Here is a 26,905-nt window from a genome sequence, read left to right as displayed (position 1 = left end):
TTATAATCCTGCAACTTTAGCCTCCACCTCATTAGTGGTTAATTAAAATGAGATATAGCACTAAAAGACAAATATTACAAATACTTCTACACACGTTATTCATTTACAAGGGATATTATAATCTTATTATTCCTATAGTGTTCTTTCTCCTAGAATATTAAAATGTAATTTTTAAATAACTCAGAGACTCTTCCTTACTGTATTTTTCCAGTTAGTCCAAAATATTATGCTGGCAGATGCTACAGAATAACAGAAAAGGTATATAATAATGCGTGAGCATGCCAATATGATACTTTTTTTAAAAAGTCGTATAATATATCAGAAAAGGAAAGTTCTGTGTTGGTTAGTAATCCTAGATCTTCAGTTCCTGATAGAAAGGATTTTTAATTCCACTATCAGGCACGCCCCCAACTGGATGGAATGAAATATCAACAGTTTCATTATTTGTACATGTTAACAAGGAAAATTCTTCTGAAAATTTAAAACTCTTTAGAACACTTTGAATATAGTGATACAAAAGCATAATTTGATTTTGGTTGTTTAGATTTTAATTTAATGCCAGGGATTTCAGCTACAACTTGAAAAACTTTTTGTACTAAATTTCATTATCACTTTCATTTTCAATACTTTTCCCAATTGTCTTTGCATCATTTGCATAGAAGAGTTGATTGGGTTGAAAGGGAGATACGTTGGAAAATACGGTAAAAAGTGTTGAACTAGAAATATATTTCAAAAAAATTTATTTAGGACTACCCACTTTTAAACCATAGTGATTTCTTTAAAATAATGACACTGAAAACTCAGTCTTATTTTAATTGAATAGATTTCTCAACCTGCTTTCACTGAATAAAAAGAATGAAAGCGTTCAATGTTTTGTACTATAACAAAGTTAGAAAATCAAAAGTCAGCCTATTAGAACTGCCTCTCTAAAAACTTTATCCATGTTGTCAATTAAAATTGAAGTATCTACATGATCTCAACAAAGATGTAATGTAAAACATCTGTTCAAACTGAAATTGAAGTAAGTAGCAGTTTTTTTCCTAACATTTCCAATTTTACTGTATTTAGGTTTCCTGAGCAAACGTATTCATGGTTATCTTAGTTAAAACTGGTTTCACTCTGCCAACGATCAATTTGATTGACATATTTACATATCAACTCATCTCATCTCACAAATTTTAAACTTTTTCACTTAAAATTGGATTCAAGTTGGCATCTTTAAAGAACTTTATGTACATATATTTTAGGTTCAAAATGAACATTAGAACATTTTCTTTTACTTTTGTAAGTAATAGATACACATATCCAAATGTATATTTATGACCTGTCAGATTGTAATTTCATATGCATGCAGTTGTATTCGCACAATTTCATGTGAAAGGTGATAATTTTAGGCAACTGTAGATGAAATTCTTTTAACAGTATAAATTGGATCATTCCATTAGTTAGAAACAATATAATAGAAATGAATGACTTAGGAATAAAACCATAACCATTTCAGAAAAAAACATTAGTTATGTCTTTAATTGCTGCAGTTACGCTTGTATCAAATCTTACCTGATCTTTAATTTCAAGATCCCTTTTAGTTTTTGTTCTGTACTCTCTGTGCTCCTTTTCTGCCTCATCCTTCTCCATTTTGGTTTTATTCAATTGATAGCGCATTTCTCCACACACCTGTTAGATTATAAAAACTAGATCAATAGCTGCTGGAATCTACCAGGCAAGGCCTGCAATTAGATCTTTTGGTGCCCCCTAGAGGTCATATAAATAAAACACAATAGAACTTTTCTAAGAATGGCATTTTCTATTAGCATATTCAATATATTCTGTTAAGATGTGGAGGCAATATCAGATGTTATTGAGTCTTACAATTTCAAATGACAGATAAAGAAATGCATAACCAGGGAATTTAAATGATACATACAAGATTTTTCATGTAAAATAATAGTTTCAATTGCATATTATCTAAAATGCACTATCATCTTGCTTTTAACTAGGTAAATTAGTAATTAAAATATTAAGCTATGTCATTATTCATTCAAATTGTCATGGTTATATAGATACTCTATATTAAAAACTTTCCTTTAAACTCGTTATCAGTTAGGCTTTTATTTAAGGAAATTTATAAAGGTATTTTTCTCTCTGCTAATAGACTATATTATCAATATTTATGAGTAGAGTATTACCCAGCTGGTATTTACCATAGGCTTTGCAGATTATGTCAATCTTACCATGCACAATACTATGTATTTAAATTAAGAAAGTTAAAAGTCATAGACTGCAACTAAGCCCACTCTGCTTTTAAAATAGCTATGGCATTCAACATAAAAGGAAAATATACATGTAAGTGAAATGACTTTAACATATTGTTAAATAATAAACACACTCAGTATCTTAAAATTGTGTATCATTCTTCATGTAATCTTTTTTTTCAATCCAGGGCATCTACAGACAGATAAATACATTTGGAAAATACAACTAGCAGATAAATCTAAATAAAGAAGTTATTAACTTTTGAGATAACTGAGAACTTGTAGAGAGATCAAGTAATACAAACATCTGCTAAGTCAGCTTCTAAGTTACAAATACAAGTTTTTAAAAATCATGTATCATCTAATGGCTATACCTGTTTGAGACTTCGCAATTTTGGTAGTTCTCCAAAAATGATCATTAGAATTTTAGAAATTAGTTTCATCATTATTGAAGTATTAGAATCTTATAAAATCTATATGCATTTCCTATGTTCAAATAAAAAATACGTTAAAAATAAACTAATCTGTGTTCAAAAATTATAGTGACAAGACAGAAGAAAAAGTCAGTAAGCTTCTCCCCAGTGACCCTCAGAAAGCTAAAAAAAGAATAAAATTACTACAAATTGTATCTGAAATTCAAATACCTTCAATGTGCAAGAGTTGATCCTTCCCCTTTCAAAAATATTACTAATTCACAAAAAGTTACTAAAGCTAAATAAAATTTAAAAATTAAGAATTACAGAAAAAAATTAGAGGAGCCCTAATTGACTTTCTTCACTATTCCAATCTATTTGATTTACATATAGGAATAAAATTTAAAGACCCCAATTATAATACCAGAACATAACAGTTATACAACCATGGTGTTTAAAACCCAACACCAGTACAAAATTATTATACATAATAAATATCTAAGCATTAGGTCCTGTTTAAAATGATTGTACCCCTTAATTTTATTTTTAAAGTTTCCTTGCCTCACTAATTTCAGTTTAAAATGCATTTGCTAAGTTTATCTGTAACACTTAAATTTCATCTAAAATAAATGAACAAATTAAATTTAACTAGAATTATATTATCCCAGGGTTGGAAGCAGGCTTAAGGCACTCCTCTGATGCTTGAGTCCTTTTGGACAGTTCTAAAGACAAGTAATCATTCTTTACTGTACCATATTTCAACAGAAAGTTCTCTCCTCATAATGAACTGAAAATCCTCATCATACCTTTCACCTATTAATCCAGGTTAACCATTTCCATCTCTCTGCACCAGTTCCCTTACTTCTACCCCTACCTCCACACAAACATCAATTATATTGGCAAATATGATATTTTAAGCTTCTACATTAGCTAGCTTGAATTTTAGAAAGCAAATGAAGAACTATATAAATTCAAGGAAAAAAAAATAGGCTTCCTTTCCTAATATATATTAAAGTTAATTTAAATTACTGAGTTATAAAACAATAATGGCATTAAAAATGTGTCCAAATTTAGGAAAATATGTTGAGAAGTAAAATGCAGTATGAAATGGGTATGCATTTTAATAAAATTATCTGTGTATGTACTGATGAAAAATAAATTGATTTAATTTATTACATCATGCATGTCCATATTTAGTGACTTAGTTTTAAAGCAATGATTACTGAAATCTACACAGACTTCTAGTGTTTCTTAAACATGTACCTTAGCCAGTTAAGATCATTAAGCATTTTAGTTCTTGGTTCACAAGTTTGTGATGCCCACAGTGCAGACACAGTGATACCACAGTGTAAAGTATAAATTTAAGGACCAACAGAATAAGAAGCTGTAGTATTAGAATCTTGATTTTAGAGAACAGGTCTGAAAGAATGAGAGATGGAGAATTATGTTAAGCACACTTTTCATGTTATAAATAAATACATGTCTTTTAGTATTATTGTGAAGACCAAACTTATGCAAAAAATTACTCCTAGTTGACTAATTCAGATGTACAAGTTTTATCAGGTATTCAATAATTAAAGTAATAAAACTTGTTAATTTACAGTTCTGTCTCAGCAACTTAATCCTTAAGCTCTTTGAGGACATTATTTGTGTCTAATTCATCTTTGTATTTGCAGCACCCAGAAAAGGGCCTGCTGATAATAAGTAAATGTTTGCTGAATGACCATTATGTGGACCTTTATTATCTTGAAATAACAAAATTTTTATACCCCAGACTTCTTTTTGAGCTTTCAACACTAGGAAAAAATTTTCAACTAAAATATTTAAGTAATTAGTAAACTAGACTCTCTCTTTGTACCTTTGTGACATCCATTTCCCGGGATGCAAGCTGGTTTTGAATTTCCTCTAGTTGATTAACAGCTGAAATTTTCTCTCTTGTAATCTTTTCCACCTGAGCCTCCAGTTGGGCAATACTCTGAGATAGGGTCAACGTCTGTACGAGGAAAAGAAGTCCTAAGTGATAATGTCATTTGACAAAAATATTTTAAATATCTTGACTTAATAGAGTCTCAGCATGGCCACTGGGCTCTCTCTGTAAGTCATTTCTCTGTGGATTGGGTATCTCCTTTGCTCTGCATTCTCAATTCATCTCCCTTGACTATCACCTCACGTAATTTTCTTTTTTTTCTGGTGGTGAGAACTTTTAAGATTTGCTCTCTTAGCAACTTTCAAATACACAGTACAGTACTGTTAACTATAGTCACCATGCTTTTTAAATATTAAAAATAGAATCAATCAGCAGATATTAAGAAACTTCCATATGCTATATTAACCCTGTAAGAATACCAAAGTTTTATGTCCTTTAAGAATTTCTAACCACCTTATAAAGATATGCCTAATATCTGAAAATTTCAATAAGAATATAAAATAGTATTTTTAAAAAATACGAAGTATTTTAGAAATTTTGTACTATGGTAGACACAAGAATAAAGGTGCTGAATTTATCCTCCATGCTAAAATATATTTCAAATTTTCTTGATATATTATTTCTCAACTAAAATTATTTACATGCACAGTACTTAACACATCACACTGTTTTTTGTTGTCTGTTTCCTCATTAGACTAGAAGTTCCTCAAGAGCATGTTCCTCAACAGGTATATGTTTAACGTTTGATGAATGAATGAATCAGTAGAATAAATGGCTTTTCTGAGGGACTATATGGATATCAGGTTCTTAGTTTTTCTTCCCAGGGTCAGAAATGTTTTCTAGACCTTAGATTTAACCTTTATAGCTTTTGGTTTCCAATTAGATTTTACTCTGCTCCAGTAGGTCAAACTTTTCTAGGCTATTAATTTCTCATTTGTATTAGCAGTTTTAAAGTGATGAAGAAATGCTACCTTGCCCCAGATCAAAACATATGGGATAGCTATCAGTTTTTAATCAGCTAAAATAAAAACTGATAACAAATTTGAAACAATATTTGAAATCTGTCATTGTACACTAACATGGGTGTGAATTCAGTTTTACAACTGAAATCAATAACTAAAATTTTGTAATAAAAATCAAGATTACCTTTGTCAACTAATTAAAATTGACAACATGAAAATAATGAGCCCCAGTAGCTACTTTCTAATTTAGACGGTAGATGCATTAATTAACATTCCTGGGGATTGTGGAGAATTATACATTTAACTTATGGCTGTTTACATGTCCTTCTTTCATCAAGAGACTGGCTACAAATCTAATTTGCACATAAAATTACTTTTACTAATACCAAGCTACAAACTATCCTTATGCAGATTACAATCTGAAACAAAAATTAAAGGTCAAAAGAAGTTAAATGTAACAAATCAAAAATATTAATTGAATTTTCTTAATTTAAAACTTCAAGTTCATGAGTAAGCATATTATGAATATGTAATTATAGCTTTTCTGGAACCATACAACAATAACAAACTTTAATTACCAGCTACTAAAAACCATATATTACTTATTTATGTGGATCTATGGTAAACATATTAATATTGTGTGGTTTTTTTGAAGTAAATGGGCAGACATTTATTTTGCTAATGGTAAATTCTGAGTCAGTTTCTATAGCATGTAACAAATCATACACCTTCCATATGATTCCTTCCCTCTGCCACCCATCACTTCATTCCTCTGCCCACTACCTGTCTGCTCCCTTCTGTCACCCACTTCTCAAGGCCTCCCCTCCTGTTGTCACACCTTCTTTTTCTCCATGCCCACCATCTGGAAGTCAACATTACACTGCAGGAGCTTCTCCATCCACATCTGTTGCAGGGGCAGAAGTAACACAGACAGCTGCAACACTGCTGGATGTCCAGGGTGTTGACATCAGATAAGTCCTTTAAACTTTGACAGGGGCAAGCAAGAGACAAGGACACCCAGGATGGGAGAGCTTGATAAAAATCTCTACACTAAAGCAGTCCCTAGTGTACTGAATGTGGTATAAAGTGGCATTCCTCATAAAAAAAGGTACAAGAATTAAGGATTCTAGCAATGGGCTATTATCAAGGGAACCAAATGAGAAAAATACACAAACCACAGGGGGCATTCAATAAATAGAAGATTGAAGGACTGATTGAACGAACAAACTTAGCGGTTTAGTGCAACCAAAGACCATTACTGATGCCAACAGGCAAACTCACAGCAAGAACTGTTCATGGGGGAATGATTCAAAATCTGTCTAGGTAGAAGGCATCTGCTCTCCTAGAGCTTCCCACACAAATGAAATTTTTAAGCAGTAAGAAGAAAGGAAAGAAGAAAAATAATAAAAAGAAGGAAAGAAAATCTACAAGTCTCATGAGCATTCCTACCACTAGGAAAGCAGGGACACCTGCTCCAGCACTAACCATGAGAAGTTACAACGTTATGATGACCTGTTCAGACACCCTATTAAATTAACTTCCTGTGCTAAGCAGTGTGATAATTTTCTTTTAATTCCCTTTGGAAAGGAATGTATTGGATTAACTTTCAGTTGAAAAAATGAAAACTTAAGTAATGTTCCCAAGTTCATTTCAAGCTAATAAATAAAAAGTAAAGCTGGACTTTATATTAAAATTTGTCTGCTTTTACTAACACAAAGGTCCAAGAAATCTACCCGATAGAGCTAATTCTCTCTTTCACTAGAGTAAGAATAATAGCCACAAGCTAAAATTTGTTAAATGGTCTAACCTAAGCCAGGTATTATATTAGGTACTTTCAAAACATTATCTCATTTAATCCTATAAATTCCTTGAGTAGATCAACCAAGGATCTACTACTCTGAAATTTGGAGAGGTTAAATAAATTGTTCAAGGTCACATAAAGGTCAATTTGGATTCAACACTAAATCCTTTTACTTCAGAGCTTCTTTCTGCCATTTTCTGTGAGAGTACTTGCTTCAGTGCTAGGATCGCTTTCAGCTCTTTATTCATACATCTTTATTTAGGGCAGGATCTTCAGATTAAATGTCAAATAAGGCTTAATGGAGTCAAAAAGAAAAAAAGGACTCAGACTCAGAAATGCATTGTAGGACTTCCCTGGTGGCACAGTGGTTAAGAATCTGCCTGCCAGTGCAGGGGACATGGTTCGATCCCTGGTGGGGGAATATCCCACATGCCGCGGAGCAACTAAGCCCATGAGCCATAACTACTGAGCCGGAACTCTAGAGCCCGCGAGTCACAACTACTGAGCCCGCGTGCCACAACTACTGAAGCCCACGTGCCTAGAGCCTGTGCTCCGCAACAAGAGAAGGTACTTGAGAAGTGCCAATGAGAAGCCCACGCACCGCAACAAAGAGTAGCCCCCGCTCATCACAACTAGAGAAAGCCCGCGTGCAGCAATGAAGACCCAATGCAGCCAAAAATAAATAAATGAATAAATAAATTAAAAAAAAAAAGAAATGCATTGTATTTCTGTTAACACTTTCATTCATGAAATAATTATCAGTTTAAGAAAGTTATACATAAAAGCACCTGGAATATTCCCTGGCACAGTTCAGACTTCCTTTATTTCTACTTATCAGGAATTCTCATCAACATATTTTTACATAGTAGAACTACTCAGCAAGGCAAAAGTTTCCACTAAACAACCCAGAAAAAAAGTCTCCTAGGCACAAACAGTAGCTGATCTTTGCTCTTGATGCCATTCATTCTCTCTCTCAAAGCTCAGCTTGCAACTTTACCTCCCTCCATACCTTACTCATGTTGGTACATCTCCCCCACACTCTGCATTTCTAAATCCTGCCTGTTTTCTTGAAGCTCAGTTAAAATGCCACCTTCTCCACCAAGTGTTCCATGATCTCTTGCAGACAGAAATCTGTTCTGATCCTCTGAACTCTCAGTATTTTAGTCATGCCTTTCCAATGGCATGGAGCCTTCTTCCTTCCATTTGTATTCCCCTTGTATTCATTCAATACATATATACTGAACACATTTTATGTGGGAGGAATGTGGCCATAAGGCAATAAGGATGTTAACAAACCATATATGCAAGGGAATCATAGTAAATTAGGGGAGATAATTCAATAAGACTTTGCAATACATTGAGTTATTGAAGCCCATAGGAGGCGCTCCCAAAAATTTATCATTGGGAGACTGTGAGAAGAGGTGGTATCGAGAACTCTGAAGGATCAGTCAGAGAGGCCAGAGGAAGATTCCTCTAGGCAATGGGGGTGAGGTGGGGGGTGTGGGGATGGGAGGGGAGGGGGTGTGGGGATGGGAGGGGAGGGGCAAAGCCCTGAAAAATCCTGAAATGAAAAAACAGTATGGCAGACTGGCATGTTTGCACATTTGAGTAAGTACAAGTAGATCAGTATGGTGGTAATACAAGGAAGAAAAGAGAAGGGAGATGAGACTGGAGAACCAAAGAGAGGGAAAAAATGTACAATCTTTATGCTATAGTAAAAGATCGGGTTATAGAGAGACAAGAAAGGATTTTAAAGCAAGAGACTGACATATTGACGTGTTCATTTTAGGAAGATCATCCTTGGATCTTTGGGTAAGAGAACAGATAAGGAGGTGAGACTAGAAGCAAGGGGCTTCTACCACTTGGGGCTGTAGGAATCACCCAAGGGTGAGATATGGAGAGCAGTGGGATGGAGAGACAAGGCAATGTAAAATCGGTAAGGGCCTGAAACTCTAGAAATTGGTGACTTGACATACAGGGTGAGGGAGAAGGAGGAAACAAGGATGACAGCAAGATTTCTGAGTTGGGCAAATGGATGAATGAATAGTAGTTCTACTATGAGAGGGAAGATGGGAAGTGCAGCTGGTTTGGGGGCTCACTAGAGAGCTAAAGATTTAGGAATTAATACCATACATATGAAATTAAAGCCACAGTACTGCTAAAGACATCTAAATCTAAAGCTCTCTGCTAAACTCTAGAACCTCCTATCAAGGTGCTTTCTGGATGTGTCTCCTTCATTATCTCAAAGGCAGCTTAAACTCAGAGTAACCTAAAAGGCACACATCATCATTCTCCCAAAACAAGAATATGATTCAGGGCTTCCCTGGTGGCGCAGTGGTTGAGAGTCCGCCTGCCAATGCAGGGGACGCGAGTTCATGCCCCAGTCTGGGAGGATCCCACGTGCCGCGGAGCGGCTGGGCCCGTGAGCCATGGCCGCTGAGCCTGCGCGTCCGGAGCCTGTGCTCCGCAACGGAAGAGGCCACAAGGGTGAGAGGCCCGCGTAGCGCAAAAAAAAAAAAGACTATGATTCAGAGAAATCAAAGAAACAGAACCTTTTAAGGAGAATAAGAACGAAAAAATATTCACTAAAAATAGCACAAGGAGGTCTCCAGTGAACACAGCAACAGTAATTTCATTGGCTATGGGCACAGAAGCTGAAATGTAGTGGGCTGAAGAGTGAATGAGCGGTAAGAAAATGAAGATAACATGTTTGGACAAATCTTTCAAGAAACTTGACTATTAAGGGGAAGAGTAAAGAGGGATATGGAATTACTAAGGTGGCTTCCAGCCTTGGCCACACATTGGAATCACCTGGACAACTTTTTAAAATACTGATTCCTAGATCCTACCCTCAGATATTCCCTCATAATTCGTTTGGGATGCAGATTGGGCAATGAGAGTTTTGGAACTTCTGTGTAGCCAAGATTGAGAATGACTGGATAGAAGAAAGATTAGTTTCTTTCAACAGGTGAGAGAAGTTTGAGACTATTTTCCTGGTGATAAGGAAAAGGCTATAGTGAAGGACAAAGGTTGAAGATTCAGAAGAGAGTGGGGAACTAATGGAAATAGGTCACTGAGGTGGTAGAAGAGGATGGGATTCAGAGCAAGAGGAAAGGATTAGGATCAAGCCACTCCCATTCTGACACGGTTGCAGTACAGGTGAAATTTTACTTTAGGCAGAGGTTGTGGGGGGATAAATAAGGTGATTACCATCTAAAGGCTGTCAACTTTCTTTGTTAGGGAAGTAAGGCTCTCTGCCGAGAAAGAGGGGAGAGGTGGTATGGTAGAGAATTTGAGGGGAATAAAACTGATTTGAAATAGTCCTTGAAAAATGTGTCTTAGATACCAACATTTCCCACCTAGACTACTATAATTACCTCTCACCTGATCTCCAGGGGTTTATTCTGGTCCTGCTTCAAATCTATTGACAGATGATTTTTCTCAAATATAAATGGGATCACGACACTGCCCAATTTACTGCCATTCAATGGTTTCCCTTCACTTTTGGATAACATTTAAAACCTTTCACATGGATTTTAAGACCATTCATGATTTGGTCCTTGCATACTTCTCCAAACTCATCTTCCACTACTCTGGCCCTTACTTCCTATGCTCCAGTCACCTGAGCCCTCTCTAAATTCCTAGAAAGTATGATGCTTTCTAGCTTCAGAGCCTTGGGAGTGTTGTTTTCCTGGGTCTGAAACTCTTCCCTTCAACTCTTCACCTGACCACTCCTACTCAACTCTTTTGAGCCTCATTTGCAAAACCTCTTTCTTAGGAAAGTCTTCCATGACTGCCCAGACTAAGTTATATTTGCCTGTTACACATTCTCATGGTACCCTGTACCATACCTTCATGCCTTTATCATAGTGGTAAAAACTCATTTGTGGAAGTATGTGTTTAATGTCTACCTCTCCCACAAGTCTATAAACTTCATGACGTAACTGCATTGGTCCTGTGACTACCACATTCCCAGGACCTCCAATTAATATCTGTTGAATCCTGAATGAACGGGAGAGAGAGGAATGCATAGGAGGACTGCTAGAAAGCACCAACAGAATGGTGGACATTGAACCATAAGTGTATGGTGGTGTCATCTGCAAGATTATAGGATTTTTCTTCACTAGCTGAGATCACCAATCCAGGTCAGAGAATGTAGATAACTAGACTGAACTATAAGTAGGTTTTGACAGGCACAATTTTTTTAAAAAGGATAAGAAAACGAGGGAGTTTATCTTGGCTCAGGTAAGGTAAGACTTAAAACTCATTGGGCAGAATTTGTGATTTTTCTCTTTATATAGCCTTAGGCTTACACACTGCCTTGCACACGGCAGATACTCAGTAGATATTTGCTGAATGAGTTAATTACCACATGTTTAAGACAGCATGTAGGTATAAGCTGTGAGCCTGCTTTGAAAAAACAGAACATGTAACCATTGTTTGGGTTACTTGAGGGACCACATCTTGCTCAATTTTATTCAACTGTAGCAACCTTAAAGCTAGGTTCCACTAAACTCTGTATTCTAGCTTGTTACTCTTCTTCAAACACTGCCCATCTCATGTTATCTGTTCCTTTTGACTCTAATTTCTCCCTTCCATGTATTCATCTGGTTATAGTCATTATTCATCACATAATTTGCTAGAACCTATTTTGTACAGAGTATACCATCACTTTTTGTTTTGGTTACTTGGTTTCTTACAAGTGTTTTACCTTCTTAAAGGCTAATTTAGGAGTGAGGGATGAAATGGGGGAGTCATCTCTCCTTGATTTAACCAAGCTTGAAATAAAATCTGGATATCTGCAGAGCACCTGCTCTCCTCTGACAAACAGAAAGGGAATCAAACAGAATGGCAGGATTAGAGTAAATTTTACATTTTCCTGTCATGAAATCTAATTGATTATTTTCTTTGGAAAGGTCAGAGAATATAACTTTTATTGAGAAACACATTGAAGAATAGAAAATTTTTATGAACTCTAAGTTATAAGCAACTTGACTACTTAAATGGTTTAAACATGTAAGATCATTCGAGGGAGGCTCAAGAGGGAGGTGATATGGGGATATATGTATACTTATAGCTGATTCACTTTGTTGTACAACAGAAACTAACACAACATTGTAAAGCAATTATACTTCAATAAAGATATTAAACATTTTTTTAATAAAGATCATTCAAGAATTGCAACCTGCAGACTCATCAATTATATCACCACAAACATTTCTTCTGCAATGTCGATAACAAATTGAACCCTTTAAATACCTTTGAGCCCATGTCCTCTCTTTCTTTTGTTATTTCTCTTTTCATCATCTCTTTCTCAAAGGCTCTTTTTTCTCGCTGAGATGCGAGTTCTTTCTCAAGTCGCTCTGTCTGCCTCTCCAGTTCATTCTTCAACTGTTCGCACTGGATTAAAGCCTGCCAGAATAAGACAGAGTGAAATGGGACCTTAGAATTTAGAAGAAATGAGAGGGAAATAAGACAATTAAGCTTTGACTTTATTTAAAATAGTTACAACTCACTGTAAAGTCAAAGTAAAGAATATTTTTATATTTGTTTGTCAACACCACTTACTGATTCATATGTTACATGTATTCAAATGTTACATGTATTCAAATGTTGTATTTTTTCACATATTTCAGTTTGCACAATTAAGGCTATATTAACTAATCAAATAAGAAAATTCAGGTAACAAACCTTGATAAGGGCCACAGAGGAGTCTGAATTTTATAAAAGGGATCAGAAAAACCAAGTGTTCTAGTTTTTCCAATTATATATCATGTTTATACTACAAGAAATATATAAGTATCTAATTTAACTGATTTTTCATCTCGACATGGTTAAAAATTATTTGTACTTTAAATGATAAACAGATCAAAATTTTAAGATGAGATGTATTTATCATTACATACAGGCATTTACTGTTTATATAATAACTGAGCTTCCTTAAATATAAGTACGATAAGATTTGGTTCACTCTCCTTACACACCTAACTAAAGTAAAAACTAGGTAATAATCAAGTTTAGATAAGGAAAGACTCAAAACAGCATTTACTACCTAGTTTTGTAAAATGAGAAGTGTTATATTTCATTTCTGGCAATTTAAAAGTCGATAATTGTCCTTTAGTTTAAACTTCCCACTCTGAATTTCCAGAAGTAAATTCTCTCTAACTTCCTTTTGGCTATATTTACAATATCGTTATGCATAACACACAATAATAAACTAAATTCAAAATCTCAAGAAAAAAATAAAATTAAGGTGCTTGACATAGAAAATCTGAGTCATACTATGGTGTCTTAGTCTCATCCCAGTGGCTCCTCATTATATCCTCCTCACTCAAACTCTATTGTGTTCCCCTGAATTGAGAGAAAGAAACTCAAGTCTCATATGACTTATATACTATGTAATTATAAAATGATAGTCACAGTTGTTGTTAATGGAGATGGAAGCAGTCTCAGTAAGCACTGTAAGCTCTATGCATTGCTATGCTTCCCTCTGGTGAAAGCTATAATAAATATAGACAATAAATATCTAGGATATGTGAATTTTCTTCTTTTTATCATGAGAGCATTAAACCCTAATTTCTTTCACACTCTTCTGGAAATGTTCTATACTCCTAGGCATAAAAACTGAGGATAAAATGCAACTGTCCCAGATTAACCGATAAGCAAATAAAATGCCTGAAAAAAGATTCTCCTAGGGAGTTAGTCCCAAGTCCAATTCTAGTTGAAAATGTCTGGAAAATAAAATTTTACATTGGATTTTAAAAGAAATGGAAAAGCATAATTTTTCTATAATTTAAACCCTTGGAGCTTGAAATACTATGAATTAGAGATTTTTGCGCTTCAGAACACAATTGCTCTTGTGTAAAATATTTTTTATGAACCTAATAAAAATGTTCATAATGTTCACTGATATATGAATATCATGAAAGACTAAAATGATTATGGAATATAAACTAATACATTTAATCAGAAGGTTTTTCATTGAATAAAAACTCAGGCATCAACCTTATTAGGTACAGGAACAGTGGAAGGAACTGCTGAAAATCAGGCTAACATGAAGAGCAACTAAAGAGTCAATTCAAAGAATTCAATCAATTCAAGAACAAGGAACAATAAATGATCCTGACAGGTAAGAGGCCTAACGCTAAGATAATATAAACAAAAAGCACAAGGGAGAAGTTGTAAATCACTTAAACAAAACCGTTGCTGGAGCCTTGGTTTCATGGATGGCCTTCTATGAGGAGTACACACCACTGAGAGGTGATGGTGAGTATGAAAGCAGTAACGAAACACTGAATAAAAATATTAGGTTAAAAACTGGATATTGATCACTCTCGGTTTGTAGCCAATGATTCCATATAAAATAGCTTTTGCTTGTTTTGATTTTAATATATATGTCTGGTCACAATGAAGAAAATATTAAGTAACATTTGGAATTAGAAAAGTCATTTAATCTTACAATGGTCCTCATATACAAGATTTGGGTTTACTAAATAAATATTTATACATTCCTTCCATTAAAGCTTTGTCTTTTAATTCTAAGACTTACTCTCCTAGTTTTCAGAATCCCAGATGACTCAGTGCTCCCTGATTATATGCCATATAATCATTCAGTAAAGGCATATAACCGAATCCTCAAAGACTATTGACCAAAAAGTTGGTTTGGGTTTTTCCGTAAGATGTTTGGCCAACCCAATTAACTGATGGATCTTCACAGGTGACCAAGTTAGTTTGGGATCTGCGGCGGCCATTTCTCCTAGTAGTTCCCAAGGTCATGGCTCCTTTCTTTCCCTGAGCACAATCCCTTTCTTAGTGGAAATGGCTGTAGGTCTTGGGGAGTTGGGGATTTACACAACCCTCACCCTCCAGTAGACTCAATCTTCAAAGGGCCTTTTCTCTTCTGGGAAATTTATTTGTGGTCATTCTTTATTGGCCACAGTAACACATTTTTCAAAACATAATTTATTGGACTTGATATTCCCAGTCCTGGTTTTATTAAACCAAAAAGTATGCATTACTATCTTAATGGAGTCAAAACATTTTCCAAAATAAATTTGTACCTGGTCAACTCAATTCTTAAAATAGGGAAACTCTTTTAGGAAATATAAAAGTCCTTCCCAGGTGCTAGGGTTAGGTTCCTAGATATCCTTGTGATCAAAGAATTCATGATTATAGGATTAAAGAATTATGAGGAATAATAGAGTCCACACTTACGAACATAAACTTAAAAATTTATGAAAATGCTTTCATTTTTATGAAACATAGCCCACAACATAAAAATGATTTTCAACATGTTTTAGGCATTTAATTTACAAATAATGCAAACTATTGATTATTAATTTATAAACTCATCCTTACTAGGAACCTATCAGTCAGTCTATCCCTATTTCCCATTTTCAAGATATTTATAATTTGTTTTTGTCTTGTGGAAGATAGTGTACATATCAAGAAACATTGTATTCTACATTTATGCTTGCAATCAAATGCTCAAGGCTTTTCTGATTTTCCTTTTACTTCGGGTTTCTAATTCTTGCTTTTCTGATTCTGCTGTAGTCTAAGGAAAACAGTAATTTGAATACTTAAAAAGGAAAAAAAAAGTTTGGGGGGACATTTATTCAAACTTCTGGGTTGGTATTTTTTAAAAAATGTTTCTTCAGGGCTTCCCTGGTGGCACAGTGGTTGAGAGTCTGCCTGCTGATGCAGGGGACACGGGTTCGTGCCCCAGTCCGGGAAGATCCCACATGCCGCAGAGCGGCTGGGCCCGTGAGCCATGGCCGCTGAGCCTGCGCATCTGGAGCCTGTGCTCCGCAATGGGAGAGGCCACAACAGTGAGAGGTCCGCGTACAGCCAAAAAAAAAAAAAAATTTCTTTAGAGGATTATCTCATTATAGATATGCTCATGGGAACATCATGCCAAAGCCAACAATTTCCCTTCCAATAGAGGCAGGCAGGTCTAAGGCCCAGTTAACCTTTTTATCTTGTAGCTTTACCAAAACATCACTGCAAAAACCTCTACTTTTCTACCTTCATTTATTCCCAGGTTAATTTTTTTCTCCCTTTTAAAATTATTCCCAGTTGTAATGACTTGCAAATTTCAAAGAAAAACAAAAACATTTATTGATCACTTACTGTGTGCCATATACTTTCCTAAATGGCTTACATGGATTAATTTATTTAACTCACTGAATTTTAAGTGGCTTTTATCACTCTGTTGATAAGAAACTGAGGCTTTGAGACATTAAGTAACTTGCCCAAGAGCACAGACCTAGAAAGTGGCAGAATAGGGATTTGATCCAAAGAAGTTACACAACTGAATCCAGGCATGGCACTATAATTTTCTCATGTTATAGATTTATTTTCTGATAAAATTCTCAGGTGTTTTCATTGCCACTGTAAAAGTACATATAGTCTGTCCTCCTTATCTGGAGGTTCTGTATTCACAGTTTCTGCATCCAAGGTTTCAACCAGTCACAGATTTCTGTCCTGGAACCAATCCCCCATGGATAAAGAGGGAGGACTGAATATGATATGACATGATATAATACAATATTAATGTAATGTAATGTAATTGCTTCTACTTATTTAGCATGCAATATGCAAAATAGAACACTAGGTGGCAACAAATGTTAAGGAACTATAAGAAGAAAGTAACCATTTCATAATTCAGTAATAAAGTAGTTGGTTTTAAAATTAAAATATGTATGCTGTTTCACTCTTTAATCTCAGAAAGCAAAATTCCTAATACTTTTTTTTATACACCTTTATTGGAGTATAATTGCTACAATGTTGTGTTAGTTTCTGCTGTACAACAAAGTGAATCATCTATATGTATACATATATCCCCATATCCCCTCCCTCTTGAGCCTCCCTCCCACCCTCCCTCTCCCACCCGTCTAGGTCGTCACAAAGCACCAAGCTGACCTCCTTGTGCTATGCAGCAGCTTCCCACTAGCTATCCATTTTACATCTGGTAGTGTATATATGTCAACGCTACTCTTTCACTTCGTCCTAGCTTCCCCTTCCCCCCGGCGTCCTCAAGTCCATTCTCTACAACTGCGTCTTTATTCCTGTCCTGCTATTAGGTTCATCAGTACCATTCTTCTAGATTCCATATATACACGTTAGCATATGGTATTTGTTTTTCTCTTTCTGACTTACTTCACTCTTTATGACAGACTGTAGGTCCATCCACCTCACTACAAATAACTCAATTTCGTTTCTTTTTACAGCTGAGTAATATTCCACTGTATGTATCTGCCACATCTTCTTTATCCATTCATCTGTTGATGGACATTTAGGTTGCTTCCATGCCCTGACTATCGTAAATGGTGCGGCAATGAACATGGTGGTACATGTCTCTTTTTGAATTATGGTTTTCTCAGGGTATGTGCCCAGTAGTGGGATTGCTGGGTCATTTGGTAGTTGTATTTTTAGTTTTTTAAGGAACCTCTATACTGTTCTCCATAGTGGCTGTATCAATTTACATTCCCACCAACAGTGCAGGAGGGTTCTCTTTTCTCCACACCCTCTCCAGCATTTATTGTTCATAAATTTTTTGATGATGGATATTCTGACCAGTGTGAGATGATACCTCATTTTTTTTTTTTTTTTTTTTTTGCGGTACGCGGGCTTCTCACTGCCGTGGCCTCTCCCGTTGCGGAGCACAGGCTCCGGACACGCAGGCTCACGGGACCAGCTGCTCGGCAGCATGTGGGATCCTCCCGGACTGGGGCACGAACCCGTGTCTCCTGCATTGGCAGGCGGACTCTCAACCACTGTGCCACCAGGGAAGCCCTCATTTTGGTTTTGATTTGCATTTCTCTAATGATTAGTGATGTCAAGCATCTTTTCATGTGTTTGTTGGCAATCTGTATATCTTCTTTGGAGAAATGTCTATTTATGTCTTCTGCCCATTTTTGGATTGGGTTGTTTTTTTGATATTGAGCTGCATGAGCTGCTTGTATATTTCGGAGATTAATCCTTTGTCAATTGCTTCGTTTGCAAATACTTTCTCCCCTAATATGTTTTAACATACCTTAGAGATAAAAACTGCCAGACTTGGCACTGCATTTTGTAAACTTCTTAGAAATCAATCCTTGAATTATTACTAACTCAGTGAAAAATAGATTTACAATACACAGTAGCCTTTCTAGTTCTTAACCACTAAGATTTTAAAAGCACTAATTACAAAAATTCATACTAATATTTAAAGCTAATAATTAACTTTACTTCAGTTCAACATTTATTGTACAATTAATATGTAAATGGCCATGTGAAGAATACAATGATAGATGTCACAGACCTGGTTTTTAAGGTCTTTTGGTGGAGAGGGCTATGTAAACAGCCACAAAAATTATACACAGCTCACTAGGAATACAGAGAAGGAAGAGATTAATTCAAACAAGAAGGTGCTGGGGAAAACTTCCGAGAAGACTGCCATCTGAGTTGCCCCTCATAGAATGAATAGGTACTTCACAGATGGATACAGTGCAGGAAAGTACAACATGAGCAAATTCATGGAAATAGTCAATTGTAGGTCACGTTATAGAAACAGTATAGGTTATATGAAAACTTGTAGTGAAAGATAAGGCTAGAAAAGTTAGAGTGGGATCATATTGTGAAAGATCTGGAAGGTCATGCTAAGGATTTGTCTTATTCTACTGCAAGAAGAGAGCTGCCTGAACAGGGAGATTTACAGTTTAGGAGAACTTTGGCAGCAATGTGAAAGATACACTGGAATTGAAAGAGACCTGAGGGAGACCAATTAGAAGGCTATTGCAATAGGCCACATAAGAGTATGTAAAGACTTGAACCAGAGCAGGAGTATAGGTATGGAAGCTGCAGGCATAACTTAGTAGGGGTTTTTGAAGATACGGTGAGAGTCTGATAACTGATTGGATGTTGACAGTGAGGAATGGGGAGGACCCAAGATATTTTAAAGGTTCCAAGCCAGGGCTGTTGGTAAAATGATAATACCATTATCTGAGAAAAGAAAATACAGAAAATTGTAGAAGGAAAAGGAGTGATAGACAGTAAGGAGGAGAGAATTTACAATTTGGTGGTGTAGAGTTTCAGATGCTAATGGCATATCATCCATAAAAGAGGTCTAGTAGAAGCAAGAAATGTAGGTCTGGGGCACAGAGGAGTTCTTAGAGCTAAAGGCACAATGTGGAGGTGGTCAAGTGAGGGGGAGACACAAAGTCCTGGAAATTAGGGCAACATGGCTGGACGGCTAGGAACTGACTGAGGAACGTCTGCATTCCAGGCTTGTGGAAAACAAGTTAAAAGACATGTGGAAGAGTAGACAAGAGCAATGCAAAGAGGACCCACAGAGTGAAATATCAGATTAATCAAGGGGAAATGATGATATGTTATGCTAGTACAGTTAATGTCTTCCTGGAGTTGGGTCAAATGAGGACTGAGATGAAGTCACTGGGTTTAGTAATCAGGAAGTGACTGGTGACCATAATGTGACCAATTCAGTAGCATGAAATCAGACTACAATTTGTTAAAAGACTGACTGCAATGTGTTCAGAAGTGAATGGAAAGCTACAAAGGTAAAAACAATGGAGGATGAAGGATGGAAGATACAAGAAAGATGTGACAACAAATGTCTCAATGTCCCTGAAACCCTAGAAGTAGGAGATATCAAGAACTTAGAGAGATTCATCTTGGGAAGTAAGAGGACCAGATAAGAAGGAAAAAAATGAGAAGATACATTTGAGGGATAAGAAAGTGTTGATGAGGCTCTTGTCAGTTGGTTGTGATCTCAGTAAAGTAGGTCAGCTATTGAGAGTGAGGTGCTAAGAGTGGAGTTGGGAAAGTGAACAAAGTGGCATTCCTGTCTAGTCTAAAGTACATGTGGTAGGGAGACCTTCAAGAAGGTGGAGCAAGATGTGGAGATCACCTTCCTCCCCACAAATACATCAGAAATACATCCACATGTGGAACAACTCCTACAGAACACCTATTGAACACTGGCACAAGATATCAGACTTCCCAAAAGATGCCCTCAGGCAACATACACACAGAAGCGGGGCCAAAGCGAAAGCTGAACCCCAGGAGCTGTGCGACCAAAGAAGAGAAAGGGAAATCTTTCCCAGCAGCCTCAGGAGTAGCAGATTAAATCTCCACAGTCAAGTTGATGTACCCTGCATCTGTGGAATACCTGAATAGGCAATGAATCATCCCAAAATTGAGATGGTGGACTTTGGGAGCAACTGTAGACTTGGGGTTTGTTTTCTGCATCTCATTTGTTTCTGGTTTATGTTTATCTTAGTTTAGTATTTAGAGTTTATTATCATTGGTAGATTTGTTTATTGATTCAGTTGCTTTCTTCCTCCCTTTTTTTTATATATATATTTTTTCCCTTTTCTCTTTTTGTGAGTGTGTATGTATATGCTTCTTTGTGTGATTTTGTCTGTATAGCTTTGCTTTTACCATTTGTCCTAAGGTTCTATCTATCCGTTATTTTTCTTTGTTTTTTATATAGTTTTTAGTGCTTGTTATTGATGGATTTGTTTTTAGGTTTGGTTGCTCTCTTCTTACTTTCTTTCTTTGTTTTATTACTTTTTAATTTTTTTAACTTTTAATAATTTTTTATTTTAATAAAATTATTTTATTTTTCTTTCTTTCTTTCTTTTTTTCCTCCCTTTTCTTCTGAGCCACGTGGCTAACAGGGTCTTGGTGCTTCAGCTGGGTGTCAGGCCTGTGCCACTGAGGTGGGAGAGTCGAGTTCTGGATATTGGTCCACCAGAGACCTCTCGGCTCCATGTAATATCAAACAGTGAAACCTCTCCCAGAGATCTCCATCTCAATGCTAATACCTAGCTCCACTCAACGATCAGCAAGTTACAGTGCTGGAAACCCAAAGCCAAACGACTAGCAAGACAGTAACACAACCCCACTCATTAGCAGACAGGCTGCCTAATATCATAAAAAGGTCACAGACACCCCAAAACACACCACTGGATGTGGTACTGCCCACCAGAAAGGCAAGACCCAGCCTCACCCACCAGAACACAGGCAAAGTCCCCTCCACCATGAAGCCTACACAATCCACTGAACCAACCTTAGCCACTGAGGGCAGACACCAAAAACAGCAGGAACTATGAACCTGCAACCTGCAAAAAGGAGACTCCAAACACAGTAAGTTAAGCAAAATGAGAAGACAAAGAAACACACAGCAGATGAAGGAGCAAGGTAAAAACCCACCAGACCAAACAAATGAAAAAGAAATAGCCAGTCTATCTGAAAAAGAATTAGAGTTATGATAGTAAAGATGATCCAAAATCTTGGCAATAGAATGGAGAAAATACAAGAAACATTTAACAAGGACCTAGAAGAACTAAAGAGCAAAGACACAATGATGAACAACACAATACATGAAAAATTCTCTAGAAGGAATCAATAGCAGAATAACTGAGGCAGAGGAACGGATAAGTGACCTGGAAGATAAAATAGTTGAAATAACTACTGCAGAGCAGTATAAAGAAAAAAAAAAAGAGAAGAATTGAGGACAGTCCTAGAGACTTCTGGGACAATATTAAACACACCAAGATTCGAATAATAGGGGTCCCAGAAAAACAAGAGAAAAAGAAAGGGACTGAGAAAATATTTAAAGAGATTATAGTTGAAAACTTCCCTAATATGGGGAAGGAAATAGTCAATCAAGTCCAGGAAGCTCAGAGAGCCCCATACAGGATAAATCCAAGGAGAAAAACACCAAGACACATATTAATGAAACTATCAAAAATTAAATACAAAGAAAAAATATTAAAAGCAGCAAGGGAAAAACAACAAATAACATACAAGGGAAACCCGAAAAGGATAAAAGCTGACCTTTCAGCAGAAACTCTGCAAGCCAGAAGGGAGTGGCAGGACATATTTAAAGTGATGAAAGGAAAAAACCGACAACCAAGATTACTCTACCCAGCAAGGATCTCATTCAGATTTGATGAAGAAATTAAAATCTTTACAGACAAGCAAAAGCTAAGAGAATTCAGCACTACCAAACCAGTTTTAAAACAAATCCTAAAGAAACTTCTCTAGGCAGGAAACACAAGAGAAGGAAAAGACCTACAATAACAAACGCAGAAGAATTATGAAAATGGTGATAGGAACATACATATAATTACCTTAAATGTACATGGATTAAATGCTTCAGCCAAAAGACACAGAATGGATGAATGGATACAAAAACAAGACCCATATATATGCTGTCTACAAGAGACCCACTTCAGACCTAGGGACACATACAGACTGTAGGTGAGGGGATGGAAAAAGATATTACATGCAAATGGAAATCAAAAGAAAGCTGCAGTAGCAATTCTCATGTCAGACAAAATAGACTTTAAAATAAAGACTATTACAAGAGACAAAGAAGGACACTACATACTGATCAAGGGATCAATCCAAGAAGAAGATAAAACAATTGTAAATATTTATGCACCCAACATAGGAGCACCTCAATACATAAAGCAAATGCTAACAGCCATAAAAGGGGAAATTGATGGTAACACAATCATAGTAGCGGACTTTAACACCTCACTTTCACCAATGGACAGATCATCCAAAATGAAAATAAATAAGGAAACACAAGCTTCAAATGATACATTAAACAAGATGGACTTAATTGATATTTATGGGGCATTCCATCCAAAAACAACAGAATACACTTTCTTCTCAAGTGCTCATGGAACACTCTACAGGATCGATCATACCTTGAGTCACAAATCAAGCCTTGGTAAATTTAAGAAAACTGAAATCAAATCAACTATCTTTTCTGACCACAATGCTATGAGAGCAGATATCAATTACAGGAAAAAAAACTGTAAAAAAATACAAACACATGGAGGCTAAACAATACACTACTAAATAACCAACAGATCAGTTAAGAAATCAAAGAGGAAATCAAAAAATACCTAGAAACAAATGACAATGAAAACACAATGACCCAAAACCTATGGGATGCAGCAAAAGCAGTTCTAAGAGGGAAGTTTATAGCAATACAATCCTACCTCAAGAAACATCTCAAATAAACAACCTAAACTTACACCTAAAGCAGTTAGAGAAAGAAGAATAATAAAACCCGAAAGTTAGCAGAAGGAAAGAAATCATAAAGATCAGATCAGAAATAAATGAAAAAGAAATGAAGGAAACGATAGCAAAGATCAATAAAACTAAAAGCTCGTTCTTTAAGAAGATAACCAAAATTGATAAACCATTAGGCAGACTCATCAAGAAAAAAAGGGAAAAGACTCAAATCAATAGAATTAGACATGAAAAAGGAGAAGTAACAACTGACACTGCAGAAAAACAAAGGATCATGAGAGATTACTACAATCAACTATATGCCAATAAAATGGACAACCTGGAAGAAATGGACAAATTCTTAGGAAAGCACAACTTTCTGAGACTGAACCAGGAAGAAACAGAAAATATAAACAGACCAATCACAAGCACTGAAATTGAGACTGTGATTAAAAATCTTCCAACAGGGCTTCCCTGGTGGCGCAGTGGTTGATAGTCCGCCTGCCGATGCAGGAGACACTGGTTCATGCCCCGGTCCGGGAAGATCCCACATGTTGCGGAGCGGCTGGGCCCATGAACCATGGCCACTGAGCCTGCGCGTCCGGAGCCTGTGCTCCGCAACGGGAGAGGCCACAACAGTGAGTGGCCCGCGTACCAAAAAACAAAACAAAATCTTCCAACAAACAAAAGCCCGGACCAGATGGCTTCACAGGCGATTTCTATCAAACATTTAGAGAACAGCTAACACCTATCCTTCCCAAACTATTCCAAAATATAGCAGAGGGAGGAACACTCCCAAACTCATTCTATGAGGCCACCATAACCCTGATACCAAAACCAGACAAAGATGTTACAAAGAAAGAAAACTACAGGGCAATATCACTGATGAACATAGAGCCTCAACAAAATACTAGCAAACAGAATTCAAAAGCACAGTTAAAGGATCATACACCATGATCAAGTGGGGTTTATCCCAGGAATGCAAGGATTCTCCAATATACACAAATCAATCAATGTGATATGAACAAACTGAAGGAGAAAAACCATATGAACATCTCAATAGATGCAGAAAAAGCTTTTGACAGAATTCAACACCCATTTATGATAAAAACCCTCCAGAAAGTAGGCATAGAGGGAACTTACCTCAACATAGTAAACGCCATATATGACAAACTCACAGCCAACATCATTCTCAATGGTGAAAAACTGAAACCATTTCCACCAAGATCAGGAACAAAACAAGGTTGTCCACTCTCACCACTGTTATTGAACATAGTTTGGCAAGTTTTAGCCACAGCAATCAGAGACAAAAAAGAAATAAAAGGAATCCAAACCGGAAAAGAAGAAGTAAAGCTGTCACTGCTTGCAGATGACATGATACTATACATAGAGAATCCTAAGGATGCCACCAGAAAACTACTAGAGCTAATCAATGAATTTGGTAAAGTAGCAGGCTACAAAATGAACGCACAGAAATCTCTGGCATTCCTATACACTAAAGATGAAAAATCTGAAAGAGAAATTAAAGAAACACTCCTGTTTACCACTGCAACAAAAAGAATAAAATAGCTAGGAATAAACCTACCTAAGGAGACAAAAGACCTGTATGCAGAAAACTATAAGATACTGATAAAAGAAATGAAAGGTGATACAAACAGTTGGACAGATATGCCATGTTCTTGGATTGGAAGTATCAACATTGTGAAAACGACTATACTATCCAAAGCAATCTACAGATTCAATGCAATCCGTATCAAACTACCAATGGCATTTTCCACAGAACTAGCAAAAAAAATGTTACAATTTGTATGGAAACACGAAAGATCCTGAACAGCCAAAGCAATCTTGAGAAAGAAAACCGGAGCTGGAAGAATCAGACTTTAGACTATACTACAAAGCTACAGTAATCAAGACAGTATGGTAATGGCACAAAAACAGAAATATAGATCAATGGAACAGGATAGAAAGCCCAGAGATAAACCCACGCACATATGGTCACCTTATTTTTTTATAAAGAAGGCAAGAATGAAAAATGGAGAAAAGACAACTTCTTCAATAAGTGGTGCTGGGAAAACTGGACAGCTACATGTAAAAGAATGAAATTAGAACACTCCGTAACACCATACACAAAAATAAGCTCAAAATGGATTAAAGACCTAAATGTAAGGCCAGACACCATCAAACTCTTAGAGGAAAACATAGGCAGAACACTCTATGACATAAATCACAGCAAGATCCTTTTTGACCCACCTCCTAGAGTAATGGAAATAAAAATACACATATGGGACCTAATGAAACTTAAAAGCTTTTGCACAGCAGAGGAAACCATAAAGAAGACGAAAAGACAACCCTTAGAATGAGAGAAAATATTTGCAAATGAAGCAACTTACAAAGGATTAATCTCCAAAATTTACAAGCAGCTCATGTAGCTCAATATCAAAAAAAAACAAACAACCCAATCCAAAAATGGGCAGAAGACCTAAATAGGCATTTCTCCAAAGAAGATACACAGATAGCCAACAAACACATCAAAGGATGCTCAACATCACTAATCATTAGAGAAATGGAAATCAAAACTACAATGAGGTATCACCTCACACTAGTCAGAATGGCCATCATCAAAAAATTTACAAACAATAAATGCTGGAGAGGGTGTGGAGAAAAGGGAACACTCTTGCACTGTTGGTGGGAATGTAAATTGATACAGCTAGTATGGAGAACTGTATGAAGATTCCTTAAAAAACTAAAAATAGAATTACCATATGACTCAGCAATCCCACTACTGGGCATATACCCTGAGAAAACCATAATTCAAAAAGAGTCAGATACCACAATGTTCATTGCAGCTCTATTTACAATAGTCAGGACATGGAAGCAACCTAAGTGTCCATCGACAGATTAATGGATAAAGAAGATGTGGCACATATATACAATGGAATATTACTCAGCCACAAAAAGAAACAAAATTGAGTTATTTGTAGTGAGGTGGATGGCCAGAGAGTCTGTCATACAGAGTGAAGTAAGTCAGAAAGAGAAATACAAATACCGTATGCTAACACATATATATGGAATCTAAAAAAAAAGCTTCTGAAGAACCTATGGGCAGGACAGGAATAAAGACACAGACATAGAGTATGGATTGAGGACACAGAGAGGGGGAAGGGTAAGCTGGGACAAAGTGAGAGAGTGGCATGGACTTATATATACTACCAAACGTAAAATAGCTAGCTAGTGGGAAGCAGCCACATAGCACACGGAGATCAGCTCGATGCTTTGTGACCACCTAGCGGGGTGGGATAGGGAGGGTCGGAGGGAGGCCCAAGAGGGAGGAGATATGGGGATATATGTATATGTATAGCTGATTCACTTTGTTATAAAGCAGAAACTAACACACCATTGTAAAGCAATTATACTCCAATAAAGATGTTAAAAAATATAAAATAAAATAAAAGTTAGAAAAGTATATGTGGTAGTCAACTGCAAGGAAAAGAATTGCTAAACAGTACTTATACACTGAA

The 26,905-nt window shown here is 36.2% G+C and overlaps 1 protein-coding gene across 2 annotated transcripts in view; it reads right to left on the bottom strand.

Annotated features, from left to right (window-relative positions):
• Window positions 1-26,905, bottom strand: part of SDCCAG8 (SHH signaling and ciliogenesis regulator SDCCAG8) — a 261,132-nt gene that overhangs the window by 167,713 nt on the left and 66,514 nt on the right. For both annotated transcript variants that reach the window (XM_065881558.1, XM_065881567.1), the window contains 3 exons: window positions 12,615-12,767; window positions 4,524-4,658; window positions 1,558-1,674 (listed from right to left, as the gene is read on the bottom strand). In XM_065881558.1, the coding sequence (XP_065737630.1) occupies window positions 1,558-1,674; window positions 4,524-4,658; window positions 12,615-12,767 (405 nt within the window). The remainder of the gene's footprint in view (window positions 1-1,557; window positions 1,675-4,523; window positions 4,659-12,614; window positions 12,768-26,905) is intronic.

The sequence above is a fragment of the Phocoena phocoena genome, chromosome 1 (genome assembly GCF_963924675.1).
Source record: "Phocoena phocoena chromosome 1, mPhoPho1.1, whole genome shotgun sequence".
NCBI classification, from domain to species: Eukaryota; Metazoa; Chordata; class Mammalia; order Artiodactyla; family Phocoenidae; genus Phocoena; species Phocoena phocoena.
This window is presented reverse-complemented; position numbering and strand designations above follow the sequence as displayed.